At 43.5% G+C, this 17,520-nt stretch overlaps 1 protein-coding gene across 6 annotated transcripts in view; it reads right to left on the bottom strand.

Annotated features, from left to right (window-relative positions):
* Positions 1 to 17,520, bottom strand: part of Slc4a4 (solute carrier family 4 member 4) — a 321,412-nt gene that overhangs the window by 253,543 nt on the left and 50,349 nt on the right. For all 6 annotated transcript variants that reach the window (XM_051170376.1, XM_051170377.1, XM_051170378.1 and 3 more), the window contains one exon: positions 2,180 to 2,359. In XM_051170376.1, the coding sequence (XP_051026333.1) occupies positions 2,180 to 2,359 (180 nt within the window). The remainder of the gene's footprint in view (positions 1 to 2,179; positions 2,360 to 17,520) is intronic.

Raw genomic sequence — 17,520 nt, 5'->3', positions numbered from 1 at the left:
ATGGCTATCTCTAAGAGCACCTGCACATCAAACCGGATGACTAAAGACAAGACTCTCATGACCAGTAGGAGGAAAAAAGCATTTAAAAAAAAAAAAAGTCTCTCAACTAGGGCTGTAATTTATTTGGTGTCCAGCTGACATAACACAAGGTCCTCAGCTCAATACACAGTATCACATAAAACAGAGCAGGTCTCTATCCCAGCTCCTGGGGGTGGGGGCGGGGGATGGGGGTGGCAGTGGGGGCGGTGTAGAGACAGAAAGATCAGAAGTTCAGGGTCCTCTTCGCTAAACAGCAAGCAAGCTCAGAGCCAACCTGGGCTGCATGAAAACCCACGGTCACTGAACAATTGGCCCAGAGCATGCCTACCTTTCCAAAACCTAGCTTAAGACACAAAACAGTATACCCAGGAAGAGACCCCTGAACAAATTATAGCACTTAATTTGCACGCTATATTTAAACTGCCTCCCAAATGCCACAGAGAGCAACAGCATTCATTCCATGACTAGCACACTGTCTCTTTCCGAGCTGCCCATTCCTAATTACCTGAGTGTTACTGACACCATTTGCCTTTTCAAAAAAAAAAAAAAAAAAAAAAAGTTGGTAGCTGATTATCACCTCTAAATTCCTTGGCACTTTGGTTTAGGTGGAACCCCACCCCCAAATATAGACAGTGACGACACACTCTTGTTATTGGCTGAAGAACAAGAGACATCTTCAAAAGGGAGAAAAGAGAAGGGGAAGAGAGGGAGAGAGAAAAGGAGAGGGAAGGGGGCGGAAGGTGGGGAGGGCAGGGGCTGAGAAGAGGAGCTCATCAGAGGCGCTCTGTGATACTGGCTGGTACTGTGCCAAAATAGACAGTAAGCAGAGAGAGCCTATGGTAATCTATTTAGAAAGGGTACTATCTTTTTTTTCTTCAAGTCATCAGTTGTAAGCCTTTTTTATATGCACTTCAAGGGCTCGGATACTATTATTCTGGGTGATATTATCATGAAGAGTCTTTTTAGAAAAAGTTCCCCAGGCATTATAATGACAGGAGCATAGCTTTAGTCACCCGTCCTCTATCCCCCTAGCCCCCACCCCCCATCCCTACATCTCACACTTACTCTACTCCCTTTTCAGATTAGAAGTTCACCTCCAGATTCTCCAGCACTTAATACTAATCCAGTGGCCCCTCTGTGCCACTCCTCTTAGAGCAGACCTTGTCCAGCTTCCTGGGCCACCTGCTTCTACCCCAGTGCTGAAACTATAAAAGACTCACATCCCTACACTTCACACCCTCTTTAATTTAACGCTGTAAATTCACTTTTCAACACCCCTGAGCCGGTCGTTCTAATTTGGCCTGTCATCACCTGCAATGACTGAACTTGATCTTTATCTGTGCCACCCATAATGCATTTTATTACAGGGTCTGGGTTTCTGCAAGAGACTAAGAATGCCCAGAGCTAGGCCAGCATGAAGGCTGTCCCTAAGAAAGTCCCCTTTAGGAATCTCCCACAACTAGTATGTGTTTCCCCTGTACACATCCATTCCTGCTCCAGCCATGAGGCTCCCCATATATCAAAGTGTCTCCACACTCGGCTAACAGAGAGCAGCATAAATACACACCCAAACCCACAGTCTGCTCGTCACTTGAGTCCAAGGGTGCTCTTTGATCTCCAGCCATTCCGTCTTAGCATTGTATACGATGGTCAGCCTTTCGCAAGCTGTGTCACCCAGCACTCTTCCCCTCTGTGCCGTGTAATGCTTCTCTGATACTCCTCTGTAAATCCCTGACCTGGCCCACAGGCCAGGTAAATGTCACCTGTGACGGTGGCGTTTGGAAGATGAACATACGCATGCGTCTTATCCTCATCTTAGCCTGCTGTCTCATTAGAACGTGGATCAAAGCAAAATCAACCCAAAGAAAGAGCCTCTAACTGTCGATTACTGTGGCTAAATTGCGTATCGGCTGTGAAACTCTGCCCTACCTCAGGTATTAGGGTGAAGAATTGCCATTTGTGCCTGCACTTTCTCACATCTTTCCCCTCTCAACTCAGAAACTTCCACATGAGCTCTTAGATCAGCTTGTCAGCAAGAAAAGCGCATCCATGGACATCACCCAGTAAACAGACCGCCCCGGTATCCCTGAATCCCTCTACCTTGGCCACGAGGGCCTGGTGCTGAGCCCAGGATACTCACTGAGTGGCTTGAGGATGCTGCTGCTGGATTCATCTGCATTTTCCACATCTGATTTGTCTGAGTAGTTCTCAGAGATTCTTTCCTTTTCCTTCTTTTCCTTGTGCCCTGCCTTTCTCTTGTGACGTCTTCTTCTCCGGTAGCTCTTGGGCACATGGACCCCAATGTAGATGGTGTGGTGACCTAAGGAGAGTAGACAATTCAACGGTCATTTTAGCTCATGATATCTCTACACAAAAACTACATAAGAGCCACAGGCCAGATAAGTCTATGAGCATGACCCTATCCCTCAGTTGTGTGGCTAACTCAAAGAACTGAATTTTGCTTTGTTTTGGTTTGGTTTTGGTTTGGGGGGACGTAGTTTCTCTGTGTAGCCTTTCCTGTCCTGGACTCGCTCTGTAGACCAAGCAAGACTCGAACTCACAGAGATCCTCCTGCCTCTGCCTCTGCCTCTGCCTCCCCAAATGCTGGGATTATAAAAGCATGTGCCACTGAGGCCAGCAAAAATTGAATTCTTGAAAAATAGAATTCCTTTTCAAATGTCACTGGGCTAGAGAATAATTCCACACACTGGCTGGTACATGGCTCGGTGAAGGTGTCCTCACGCTCCTTGCCCACAGGCATAAAGGTTAGGCCACAGGTTTATGAAAGTCTGAGAATACCAAAGGAGAAATTAAGAATTTTTTGAATCTGGTCGCAGATCTGTCAACCTTTCTCTACATCATCTTCATTACACATCTTTTGTTCATTTGTTTGTTTGTTTGTTTGTTGTTGTTGTTGTTGCTGTTGTTTATGGAGACAGGGCCCCATGTTGCCTCGGCTGACCTAAACTTGATATAAAGCAGAGGATGAGCTTGAACTTCTTGTCCTTCTGCCTCTATCTCCCAAGCTCTAGGAGTCCAGGTATGCATCACCATGCGTGGCTTACTCTCTACTGAAACCCAGCACTTCACATATCCTAGGCAAATACCCTCCCCAGTGAGCTCCATTACCAGGCCCTTAACTCTCGGAACCTCAGCCTCATCCTCTTAGACGATGAGGGACTTAAGGTGGGTAACCCGCACAGGTCTGCTTTGCTCTAGTTTCTTGCAGCATGTGATTATATTGACTAGAACGAAGGGAAAGAAGCCGCTGCACTGCAAAAAATAAAGATCAAAAGTTCAAAAAGTCATTCTGCTGGGGACAAGGTTTTACACTATAACTTTTTTTTTATCCAATCAGCAGAACAGAGACTGAGAACTGGGACAAACTGAGAAAAATAAGACATACTTGAGAGAAGATTTTAGAAGGACTCAAATGTTCACAACTAGGAAACGCTAAAACGAATGTCAGCTACAGCGCCATTCTCATTTTTCTTTTTTCATTTCCAAAAGTTTCTAAAAGCTGCTTGTTGCAGTGATAAAAATAAGACTCAGCCTAGCAAAAACTGCCTTAAGAGAAGGGCAGGAGAAAAAAAAAAAAAAAAAAGCACAGACCTAAGTGCTTCCAGGCCTCCGGAGGGAAGGCGCTGCGAAACTGACAAGATACCATTTTACAAAATCTGATAAGATGGAAAAGAAACTCAAAGTTCCACATCTTTTTTTTTTTTAATTGAAAAACTTTTACTTTCACTTTATATACAGCATAACTTCTGAATGTGGGAACCATCATTCCGGAAGTAATTTGGACAGTCTTTTATTGCAAATTAGATTAGGCTATCTCATCTAAGTGTTTCCTTTCCCATTTCTAGAATTTTCTTTGAGGGTACTTTATAGTTCCGGAGATAATATCACATAGCACCACGTAACTCGGTATCGAGTGCTGTGAACTACTTTCCATGGAGCTCGCCGGGCACCCCTAAAAACACCATAATTCACAAGATTTTTCCTTTGAATGGACAGTTTAAATGAATCCGTACACAGCTTCAAGAAAAGGACTGCAACTATGGAAGAAAGAACTCTCAGCGGTAGTGCACCACAGACTGCTGATGCTTGACTTGAAGTTGGAACACCTTCCCACGAAGAGGAGCCCCACCCTCAGCACGCAAAAACAGCAACCTGTTACTACAAAGCACAGTGAACAATCTCCCCACAGGACGTGTGCCAATGAGAAATTTGTCGTCTAACCATTTGCAGGCAAATTGTTCTCATGGGAAAGCTATATTGTACTAGGAAGTAGGAAATGTCTCAGAAACAATGTGAATTAAGAAACAGTGTCAATTGTTTCCTGCACTCCCCTTACTAAAAGGCCTTGCAGCTTTATTTCTTCTCTACAACACAAGTCAGCAGAGCCTTACAGAACCTCCATAAACACAGAGAGGGGGTCAAAAGTCTCAAACGTCACGGTAAATGTTTTCTGCACATTATTAAATAATAGTAACAAGAAAAATGACAACAAATGTGCACTAAGCCACGCTGATGTGATGCACTAAGATTGACCAGGTAAGGTACAGGCTGTGTAGTACATCTGATAAGCCATTTAAAAGACAGACCCTAAGGGCTGACAGGATTCAAAACCAAGATTTCTGACTATAAAATATTGTTTTCAAACTACTGAAAACGTTGCAGCAGCTCAGACAGCTCAAGCTCTGCAGGGGGGATGTACTTTCAGCTGAGGACTTAGATTGTCCTAACCACCAACATGGCACCAACATCCTCATTGTGGTGACAGCAGCACCATCCCTGTGGCACATCTAGCTTGCCTGCATCACCCCAGCTTCTCCTCCACACCTTCCCTGTTCCACTCAGAGATGAGAAAGCCTTCAGATTTGATGCTACACTTCAGAGTCCTTCCTGTAGCACCTCTCTGGCCGAGAGGATATGGGGGCGCCTTTAGTACCATCACAAACTTCAGGCATGTTTATTAGTTAACTAAGATATAATCTGCAAATTGTAAAACTCACTTATCTTAAGTGTATATAATTCAATGATTTTATGCAGTGTTCCACAACCACCACCACCATCTAATTCTAGAACCTTTCTACCAATCCACGCAGATCTCTCAGGCCCATTTGCAGCCACTCTCAGTTCCCTCTGCCATCCCATATACCCACTCTCAGACATTTTTATATACACTTGGTGATGGCTTCTATGAAGCCATGATCCTCTAGTGCCCAGTGTTGTGGAGGTTCTTTTTTGTTGTTGTTTTGGCTTTTTTGAGACAGGGTCTCACTATGTATATTTGGCTGTCCTGGAGCTCACTCTGTAGACTAGGCTGGAGTCGAACTCAGAGACCCGCCTTCCTCTGCCTGAAATTAAAGGCATGCACCCCCATTGCCTGGCTTGTTGGGATGCTGCCTCCCAAGAAATGCCCAAGGAATCAAGTTCCTGAGCTGATCACAGCATCCTCCTCATCCTCCTCGTCCTCATCCTCTCATCCTCATCCTCCCACATCATACTGCCACCTAAACCCTCCCTTTTGGTCTTATGTTTTCATAAAGGAAAAGAAATCATTGGAAGTGTTGGGACAGCGCTTGTTACTTCACTAATGATTTCTAGTCTCTCTCTACTTCAACACCATTGCCCTTGAAGGGAAGCAAACAAGACAGTCTTGTATTGGAGGACCTGGCTTAGGTGGGCATGCTTTGACACAGTGATAATCAAATATGTAATAAGCTATACTGTCGGAGTCACCAAATCACCAAGAGTAACATGAGCTAAGATGGGGGCCGTGTTCTCACGGCTCCCACATAACTCCTGTCATCGTGCTCAACAGAAACAGCAACACTACTGGAAAGTCTACTGCTGATGAGAATACCAGAGGTGAATCTCAGTGTTTGTTTTCATTAAAATAGCTTTCTCTGTCTTGGAGGTATGTTATGACGATTGATGTAAGCTCTTAGGGGAGCTGCAAAGGTTGAAGGTATAGCTATTGTGCTATGTGTAAAAAGTAAAGGAAGAACTTGATAGGCAAGCTTTCAGAGCCCACAAGAGTCTATAAAACAGTAAGATGCTCAAAAACCAGGGATAATTAATAATTTATTACAAAAAAAAAATTTAGGCTCAAAAAACTTCTCTGCTATCGATTTCATGAAAATTGCTTCTAAGGATGATAGAAAAACAAATAATAAAACTTGTTTAATTTAACTTTTTAATTTCTATATAAAGCTATAATTAAGAAATATATGATTGTTTAATTAATATATTAAAATAAAGCTTATATTCATGCTAGTCAGTTCAATAAAGTAAAAGTACTAGAGCCTACGTTTGACAGTATTCATTTAGGTGTGTAGTCATAGGGCATCTCATCTTCAATCTGGCAGGAACCACAGCATCATGCGTTCAAGTAAATACCCTGCATGCCTCTCTTTGACAGATGGTGGGAGCTCCCGACACATTCCAAGTGTCTTGGGAATACTTCACAATCCACACTACAGCCAGGACTTCTGGGAAGAAAATACAGCTCTGCTCGTACCTCTCATCTTCAGAATCATCACTAGTGAGCCTTGGTTCCACCCCAGTTACAGAGAGCTCTGTGATGCTCCCAAGCCTCCCAATTCCCGAGAAACGGCTAACCTAACTGCAACCTTCCTATCGCTACAATGTTTGCAGGGCAAACACTTAGTAACTCTGTAGCCAGTCAAGTAATGACAGCTTTTGCAGATACTACTTCGACAGGATGATTCAGAAGTTGGAAGACTCAAAGGCTCTCTCGAGCCAGAAATTAAAATTTCACCAGCCAGATGAAAACTATGGATGACATGACAGTTAACAAGCTATGTCTCCGTATGCAGAATGGAACTATTAGCTCCTGCCTGGGAAACATGGCACAAGGTACATGTACAGATGCAACAGCATTCATAAGCATCTGAACGTGTTCATCACTGCTGTGCACTTCTCGGGCATCTCTGTGCTCCTACTAGCACATGAAGAAAGCAAATTTTAGGAAGTCAGGGATGCTGAAAACAGTAAGCAAACGCCCAGTTCAGAGCATCCTACAGGAGAAAAATCGCTCAGGAATCAATGAGAGCATGAGCTGAGTGCCAGTTCTGAGGAGATTTTTAAAAATACACATTTCCAGCGTTAGCAAGATGGCTTACCAGGTAGAGCATGATTGTATATGCCTATAATCACCCATTCAGGTGCGGTAGGGCCAACGGAAACAGGACTGTGGTGACCGCTGGCCAGCCAGCCTAGCTAAAAACTGGCAAGCCCCAGGTTCATTGAGAGGCCCTGTATTAAAGGTATACAGTAATAAAGCTCGATACCAAACATCTTCCTAATGTGCACATTCATACACACACACACACACACACACACACACACACACACACACCAAACCACACCACATGTATCCTGTAAATCACATAACTAATTAGGTTTCCTTCCTCCTAAGAAAGTAAGAAACAACTCCCAGGCCACCCTGTGATGAGTACAGCACTTCATGGCATGTCCTCCTCCTTCTTCCTGTTTCTCAAATGTTGTTTTCACTTCACCCTGAGCTATTTTAGAAGAAGGCTGTATACGCATTTTTTAACTTGAAGTCTCCATACTATGAGCCAGCTAAAGGACTGCCAAAGGACAGACAGAGTCTCCCCCCAGAAATGTACCTTTTCCTACCTGCAGACATTCCTCCGGCCTCCCACACACATCTCTAACTAAACACCGAGATACGCGGCTCTTGTGGCTATTCCTACAATCAACCACATTTCTGTTCTCTCCAGTTTGAAGCAGAGACTCCACAACCCAAACACTTCACACTCTCCCTTCAGAGCTGATTCTCGGCAACATTCCCGAAATGTAAGTTCCTGATCTTACATAACCTGGTTTTGTGTCAAGATGTTTAAAGCAAATTGGTAGCTATTGCCAAGAGGGATGTAAGGAAGCAACATGGAGATTTGCTATCACTTTAAGGAAAAAAGTAGGAGAGGGACAAAGACCCTGGATGAGAGCTCAATTGCAAACGAACATGCTATAAGGCCTTTTAAAACTTGGTGATATTTTTTTATAAGTGAGTTTAGAATCATAAAATCAAGCCTGGGTACCATGGAGGTGAGTGTGTGGCATTTGACATAAGAAGAAGCAGACCAGCCTGTATAATCCAAAATATTTCATGTTAGTACAAATAAGTTGTTGGTTTAGCCTACACAAGTCCAAAATAATGTCCACAGTCAGCTCTAATAAGGGGTAGCATTGCTAATTTACTGGAGCAATAAATACCAGCTCATGAAAAGAAAATCGTTTTCAGAAGCCATGATATAATTTTGAAGTTACCAGGGGGTAAGCCAGCCCTTTATGTTTGAATGAGGGTCCAGACTCAAACACATGGATTCTTGGGACAAGAGTGGTTTCTATTTTTATGTTATGGAAAGGGGAAACTTTTTTACATGGAAAAATAATGCAAATGTTTATTAACAGATAATTATATATTGCATATATAAATTATTTATAGATAACATTGAAAACTGGTGAGTAATTTATTTTAATATTAACACTACCAATTACCCTGAGGACCAAGTATACAAGTAAACACATAGAAAATAAGTTTGTGTTTTTAAGAGAGGGTGGGTCCAGGAAGATGATTCGGTAGATAAAAACACTTATGGAAGCTTGAAGACCAAGGTTCAAATCCCCAGAACCCAGATGAAAGTCAGATAAATAAGGTGAGCATCTATAATTCCAGAACTCCTGAGGACAGATAGAATACTGAGCAAGAGAATCCCCCAAAAGCTCCGAGGCCAGCTAACTGGCCTATATGACAAAAACAGAAGAAACCCTGCCTCAGACAAAGCAGAACACACACACACACACACTCTCTCTCTCTCTCTCTCTCTCTCTCTCTCTCTCTCTCTCTCTCTCTCTCTCTCTCTCTCTCTGATACAAAAAAAAGCGGAGAAATATTTCTCTTGTCCTGCACTGCATGGGATGCCCAGGAATCTTAAGACCATCTGAGGTCCCCCAGCAGGACTAAATAAGAAACCTCAACTTGTTGTTGCTGTCTTCACTGAGAGCAGCACCTTCAATATTCAAGGGTGATGACAGCGCAGATGAAGGTGATGACAAGGATAGCAATCTGTACACAAGAACAAACAGCTATGAATAAACAAAAAAGAAAGAAAGCTAGATGCTGGCAATCCCTTAGTTCAGAAAAATTGTGCATCTGCCTCCAACTGGCCCTGTGAGCAAACAGTTATTAAGTAGCTTTAAATAAAGGTGAGGGAGGGCACAAGGCTACACAGTAACATCTAGTGTCCATGATAATCTCCACCATCAACGGTTGATGGCAGAGGTAAAACTGAACTCGTAAATATTCTCACATGCAACTCTTCTATTTTCACTAGGCATAAATTCTTTTTAAATATCTAGGCTAAAAGGACAAGAATCCCTTTTTAACAGTATTTTAAGAGCCTCGCCTTAATGAACAAGCAAGAATGAGTTCAGCTCCCTACATAAACTGCAGTCTGTAAAATGCCTCAAGTCAGGCAGGTTGACTCTCCGAAGTAATGTTAATGCTGACCCAACAAAGTATTTTCTATCCTATTTGACAAACAAAATACATCTATACAGAAATCTCGATACAATTTCTATGAGCAATCTTAGTGAACAACCTGCCTCCCACTGTGTCTTGCACACAAAAGTACTCTTCCGTTTCCAAAGGGGAAAAAACAAAGCTTTTTTTTTTCCTTTTCCCATCCACATGAAGCCCTGATAATGACGTGTGAACTCCCTCTGTTCTCAAGAGCAAAGAGACAACTTAGACCTAGTCTTAACTTGTCCCTTTACTGGCTCTTTAAAACCACTGAACAGAATACAGTGAGAGGCAACACCTTCCAGACTCTATCCTCCCTCATCCTGCCCAGAAGCAAGTGCCTGGCAACCTTCACTCTGCTCTGGGCACAGCTTCCCCAGTGTTCTCAAAGTGAGTGCCAACCCCAGGAGCCAGGTCTGCCAGGCCTTCTACTGGACGGAGGCAACTTGAATAGGCTTAAAAGATCTGGGAAGGCTGGCGCTGCCCAGTGAGAACCCCTCCACTCTCATCCTGACAGCCAACAACCCCTGAATTTTAATGTGCAATATACATGTGGTTGGACTAAACCTACCTGCAAGCCAAACACAGAGAACTAACAGCATTTTATTTCTCTTACAGTCGCCATGTACACCACTGAATGGGAAGTAGAGTTGGAAGACACAAAACAATAGCTAATCCAACTCATTGATAATGGGATTTGCAAATGCAGCCAGAGAGGCAGCCAGAGAGACACATAAATGCACACATTCATACCCTTGTTCCAAATACATTGTCCATCCCTGACCCTGCTATGGCTTCTCTATCTGCAGTGGCTTAACCGTGGCCGAGCAATAGGAAGACTAGTCCATAGACAGATAATAATAGTCTATAGACAGATAATCCACAATTTAGTCAATGTACTCATGGCTAATCACAAATGAAATATCTTGAATTGTTTCACAGGATTCTCTTCCTTGGCATTCTGTGTGTAGGTAAGTGAGATGCTAGAGTGCTATAGGACTACAGCAATCACCAAGAACTAGAGAAAATGCCACACGGGGCATGCTAGCCTAACTAAGACCAAGTCCCAAATCATTACGGTTGTTTGTGGTTTTCCATATGCATCCAGCAAAGAAAGGTGCCATCTTCACCTCACCCACAGTCATGCTTTGAGAGCCAAGAATGACAAACATTGTTTTGGTTTAGTGGCTTTGATTCCAGTGAGCCCACTAAAGCCCAAGAGCTAATTAACGGTGCACAGAGACAGGTGCTACTCTTGTTCCCCACATTAGAGCATCCTTCCTGTTTCCCAAGACTATGCTATTTGTCCATTATCACTTCTCCAGTGCAGCGTTATCTATGAGACACACTTTTGAAAAAATAATGATGAGCCCATTTAATTAGCAATTACCTAAGAAAAACAGGCTCGGTGTATCTCTGAAAATATGTCTTTCTTAGAAATCACGGAATGACAAATTTAGGTCCACGACCCTTGGTCCCATAAGTTGCACCATAATATGACAATGTTCTGAATGGGATGTGTGTCCTACTATCACCAAGGGTCATTCACTGGGAGAGACCCCCCCAGGCTGATGAAGTCTTTCCCTCTCATCTATCTAAAGACCTTGCCAACATTTTTATTGTCCCTTCAGTTCCCATTTCTTATGCTTCAGGATGCCTCTTGTGGCTCTCATTCATCTCTGTCTAGACTCCTCTTCCTTCCAGAGGGAACCAACACAGCATGCCCTCCGGGAATGAGCACTAGGCCAGGAACGGCGTTCCCCTGGTTACCCCAATGACTACCCAGTGTTTGGAGCAAACCCCTTCCGCTTCTTGGAGGCTCGTCTGGCCATCTCTTCGGTGAGAACATCAAGTTGGATCTTTTGTATGATTCCCTTCTAGTTATGCAAATTCTAGCAAATCCCAAACATTTAAAAAAAGAGTCAAGTACAACTAAATACACAGAAGGGAAAACTAACAGCTCCCCACCAATGCCTCAGGGCAGCGGTTCTCAGCCTTCCTAATGCTGGGGTGATTCCCCCAACCATAAAATTATGTTCGTTGCTATTCCATAAGTGTAATTTTGCTACTGTTTGAATCTTAATGTAAATATCTGATATGCAGGATATTTATTTGCCTAGGACTTTAAGTTTTCTACATTAAGTAGTGTCATCATCCCTGTGGCCTGTGCTAGTCATGTGACTGTTCTTTCGTCTTGGTTCCAGCTGACACAGCCAACTTATGTATGTCACCACTCTACATAAATATCTCAGATACTGAATAGATTGAAATGGCTGAGTTTCTAACATTGCCACCACTTTAACCCAGCTTTAATCATCTTACAAAATGGCAAATGATCTCTTAAGTGGCTCACAGAAAAAAAAAAAAAATCCAGTATGGCGGTCTCCCATCTATCTGTAAATCCTGGGAATCTAGATCATACCTCTCCGACTCTCTTGTGCCCAGTTGACCATTTCGCTCCAACTCCCCCTGTCTATTACCACCCTCCTGGGGAGTTTCTTTCCACCCAGCAGCCAAAGAAAAAACCTTTCTTACAAAGTGTCACTTGTCACTTGCTTACTTAAAGCCCTTTGCACTTGCTCTTAACGAGTTCAACAGAATTCCTAATCTTCAGCAGAACAGAAGGTCACAAAAACAGGCCTGTGGGTCATACCTATAATCCCAGCATTCGAGAAGCTTCAGCAGAAAGACTCCTGTGAGTCTGAGGCCAGCTTGTGCTATATAATGAATTCCAGTCCAGCCTGAGGCTCTGCCTTCACTAACTGGGGAGACAGCTCAGCAGTAGAAGGTCTTGCTGTGCAAGAGTGAGGACCTAAGCTCAGATCGCCAGCATTCACGTAAAGGTCAGGCAAGGAGCGTGCACCTATAGCCCCAGCACTTGGGGCAGCACGGAGAGACACAAACAGATCCCCAGAGCTCCCAAGCCAGGCAGCCTAGCCAAACGCTCAACTCCATATTAAGTGAGAGATCCTGCCTCAAAAACGAGGTAGAGAGCAACAGAGGACTAAGTAACTTGACCTCTAGCCTCCGCACACACATGCACACACATGCAAACGCACGTACATGAATATGTCCACACCTATACAATCATGCAATAAGTAGATAATTGCAACAAATTATCTGGGTCTCGCCTACTTCAGGCCACCACTGTCTGGTCATGATTTGGCACATCAGCCTACTTTCTGTTTCTCCAATTTGCCTATCGCTTCTACTCCAAATCTACACACATGCCTGCCCTGGATTCCCCTCTCATCCTTTTTATAGCCAATTCCTTACCATCCTTTAGGTCTCCGGATTATCCCATGAGATACTCCCTGAGATCCCATATTCCCTCACTTCTTATACAAATTCACCCACATATATGGTACAACCTCCAAATTAGTATATTAATAAGGCTGTGCTCTTAAATAATGTCTATGTTATTTGGCTGAATAAAAACTGTGTGCTAACAGGAATACGTTTCCCACTCAAGGGTACTGAGGTTATACATACAACTGCTCCTGGCCTTTTAATAGACTGAAAGGGTAGAAGCTTTATTCTTCAGTTACAACGGAGAAGGGAGAGCTAATATGTGTATTAATCAACGAACTTATTGAATACTGGATATCAGTATTTCAGCTCCAGTCTGGGGGTGTTCTGCAGTCATAGCAACCACTGGCGAGATCATGTTGAGCGAGATAAATTTCACACCAGGATTACATCTGCAGGAGGTAATACCTTAAAATTATAAGGTTCATCTTCAAGATTTCAGATGTCATTACTTTTATTTTTAGAATACCCAGGAGACAGGGCATATATATATATATATATGAAAATAAAAGAGTCCACAAAAGGCCAGGATGAAACTCCATGGTAGAATGTTTGCCAAGTACGGGTGAGACACTGGGTACCACAAAAAAACAGATAAACAATGTGGGGTGGAAGAATCACGGAGATTGCAAATTAAGTAATTCACAGTGGTTTACTACAAATAGCAAAGTATTTTAGGAGTATTAACCAAGAGTCTGTGAAGCATTGCTGGTAGGAAAGCAAGGAACTCAGCCGTTATCTGCACTGATGACTTGCCTCCTGTCACCCAAAAGACAGTGCGTAACCAGGAATAGAAACGGGTCCAGAGACTCCTGTACACCACCGTGTCCTCCGAGCCACAACACAGACTGAATCAAAGCAAGGAAAGCCCTGAACAACCAGACACTGGTCGAATTTGCCAAACACATGTACCCACTGAATTCAACCAAAGCCCTCACTGGACATGAAAGACACCTCCCTGATTCTGAGGCACAAATAGAATTTCTCAGGGAAATTTTAATAGTCCGCTGAGGACTTGGGTGGGTGATGACTTAATTCTGACCGCCCCCCCCCTGCAAAAGGATTATTGAATATATTAATAAAATTTAATCCTTATTTCTATTTCCAGACGTTTCAGCCTGGTAAAAGGTACTAAGCACTCAGCCTTGAAAATAGTCACTAAAATAATGTCTTGTGGCGTTCCTTCAAAATCAATGGTGTCTTAAAGGTGAAGCCACTGAGTACCTTGGGACAGGTGTCTTTGCATTCCAACCCTGTGAAAGGTGAAACAATCACCAGACTTTAAAAGCCTTCTCACTATCCAGAGAAAGGAATTATTTATGTCACCAACCCTGCTGATTCAATGGGTGTCACTCACCACCCTCACTACCTGCACCTTCCATCCCACGTGGCAATCAGGGATGTGGGAATGCAGTGTGCAGAATCTCCCATGATCCCATGTCACGGCAGGCTCCCAACTCTGTCCTTTTGGAATTAGCCCAAGAGTAAAGTAAAATAGAAACAAAATCTCAGCAGCAAGCCCATGACAGTAACAAAGGGACCTCAAATGACCTTTAGTCCACTCTTCTTTCGCTTACACTCATCGGGCCCGGCTTTTAATTCTCGCCCCCCAAATTAAAATTTTTTGCGATGGTTAAAAATGGAAAAGTATTTATCTCAGGCAAGAATACATAGTACCTTTATACTGCTGCATAACCTCATATAATTGGCACCTAAATCACATAAGAGCCCATAGGACACAAAATTATTCTAGTCTATACTGTAGGGGAAGGGAAAGTTTTGTGAGTGTTCATATACTATACCTATGTGTCCTGCTCACTTACTCCCAGGAGCCTGCACTGCAACACTAGAACACTTCTGTTTTCCAGAGAAAAATATTACAGGCTTTAATTGACACCAGGCAAGCAGTGTACCCTACGTACATATATAATTTCATATGAGTCTCTTAGAAAATGAGACAATTTAATAAACTATGGGCGAGGTATATCAACAGTCCAAGTATGAACATTAAGCCTTACATGCAGAACTTAAGGGAAAACAGTGAGTCCAAAGCGAAACAGACAATATTCCTTGGGAAATTTCACTTGGCCATTCTGGACCTCTCCAATGGAGAAAGCAGTAGGGGAACCCAGCTGAGAGGGTGAAGGCTGGCTGTGGGGAGGAATGAATTGAGAAAGCAAAGCAACACTGCAGCCAATTAGAATTTTCAGAACGATGTATACGGCCAGGCCACGCTGACTGCGCTCAATCTTATCTGGAACTTTAAGAGCAATGATAGAACGTGTGTGTATGTGCGTGCGTGCGTGCGTGCGTGCGTGCGTGCGTGCGTGCGTGCGTGCGTGCGTGCGTGGGAATGCAAGTGCTTAGTTCGCATCTTCTACCTTGTTTGGGACAGGAAGGTTTGCAGCTATGTAAGCCAGGCCAGCTGGCCTATGAGCTTCTAAAAAGTCTCCTCCTTCCCCGTCCAAACTCCCCGCAGGGACAGACTGATTACAGACACCATCACCCCAAGTCCAGGGTTCTGAGGAGCCAGACTCGGCCCACTTCCGCAACAAGCTCTTTATCTAACTCTGCTTCTCCACAGTCTACTCTTCCTATAGCCAGGTATATGGGTGGCACTGTTTGAGATAATCATCACGGTTATATTATAAATGGCATATTCACTGTTTCCATTTTATGGAGAAAGAAACCCAAAGTCTGAATTCTAACTGGCTGAATTCTAACTAATTCACTGGTGCAATGGTTTGGTAACAGGATTCAGCTTTGGAATACTCCTCTCCCACTAGTGCTTAACCATTCTACTGAAACAGTATGAGACTACTCCCAAAGTAAACGTGAAATACCACACCTGACTAACATGACCAGAGAAAATGCTTCATCTGAGACAAAACTGTTCCCAGGGTGTCATTTCAGAGTGTCCAAATCCTCGCAAAACACAAAGTACCAAGCTCAATTTGTTGAGGCTTATTGCCACAAGAGAATGTCAACACTTAGGGCAGGAAACGGCTTCAAGGGGGTTTTAGTGTGTAACACATTACCAGGGAATTCTCAACCAAAGGGAAACTCTGGGAAGGTAGGACGCCTGTTTCCTGTTTCAAAACCCCATGAAGCTACATCACATTTCCTCACTGGGCAGGGCCAAGCTGCTAGGCAAGTAGTAACTTTTTAAAAATTATTTGTTTTATTTTATGTGCATTGGTGTTTTGCCTGAATGTGTGCCTGTGTGAGGGTTCCGAGTCCCCTGTAAGTGGACTTACAGACAGTTGTGAGCTGCCATGTGGGTGCTGGGAATTGAACTCGGGTCCTCTGGAAGAACAGCCAGTGCTCTTAACCTCTGAGCTATAACTCTTAAAGCTTCACTCTGTCTCTTTAAGGTTTTTCCAGTGGTGGGGGGGGAGCATTGTTTCTGTTAAGAAGGCTTTTCCTTGGGCTGGCTTTGCCCGAGTGTTTCCTCTGTACACACTGTTTCTGCAAAGTTAGAGTGAGCAGCACAGAGGAGGTCAGCACAATGCAACCGGACACTTAGGTCCAGAGCTTAGAATAGCCCCAGCCCTGGCCTGGCCCCTCCCTTCCCATCCGATAGGTTTTCATTCACTCCTTCTCTGCAATTATCCTTTTGCCCACTGTAATTATTAGCAAATGTCTACCAGGCCCCACCTCTTTTCTTTAGAACACTACCTTCCTCCAGAACGGTCCAACAGAGCATCACAACAGCCTCTAGTGAAGACCGAGCTTGAGTCATTATGATTTCATGACTGTAAAATGTTGAGGTCTTGGCCTCCAAAAAGACAAAAGCCACCATTTCATCATTTTAGGCTCCCGATTTTCAAAACACAGAACAAAACAACAAGAGGGGTTTAGAGAGAAAAGGTTCCATGGCCACTTTTTCTTATCACTCCAGATAGATAAGCAATGTAAGACTGAAAATGATCCTTGAAAAATCAAACATGGTACCAAGGATATGACAGAGACCATATTATACCTGACTTGAAGTGCTAAGGACAAACTATTAGCTAAACACTTGAGCAGAGGCATGAGAATCTATAATTTTGCTTTATTTACTTCATATTACACTTTGATCAATGCACCCTTTGTTTCAACAGATATTTGGGGATTGGGCACTCTGTCCCAAATTCCTACACTTCCAAAATGTATTCCTATGAAAAAAAAAAAATCCCTCATGAGAAATCCCAGAATTTGCAGCAATACTCTTTCTGACTGGCCATCCGGGGACAGTGGAATTTCTAGCATTATTCCTGCCTGTGAAAGGTGGGAATGCACTTCCTGCAGGAAAACACCTCGGTGTGTCCTAAGGGCTTTGAAAGAGGTCTGAGCAAGCTTCAGAACCAGACGTTGCAGGCCATATTGTCCTGCTGTTCCTTATGTTTCCTGAGCTGCTAGCTGGACTCAGAGTTAAGGAGAGGCCCCTCCTCGTGACGTGAGAGCTGCCAAGGCTGCGGGGGAGTTACCTAGGCCAGCAGAGCCAAGGCCTTATCTCAACGGATGAGGTGGAGTTTGCTCCTTCCCCTATTGCGAAATATGAGAATATTAAGTAATCTGTTTATGTCACACAGATCCAAAATCCAAGC

The sequence above is a fragment of the Acomys russatus genome, chromosome 28 (genome assembly GCF_903995435.1).
Source record: "Acomys russatus chromosome 28, mAcoRus1.1, whole genome shotgun sequence".
In the NCBI taxonomy this organism is placed as follows: Eukaryota; Metazoa; Chordata; class Mammalia; order Rodentia; family Muridae; genus Acomys; species Acomys russatus.
This window is presented reverse-complemented; position numbering and strand designations above follow the sequence as displayed.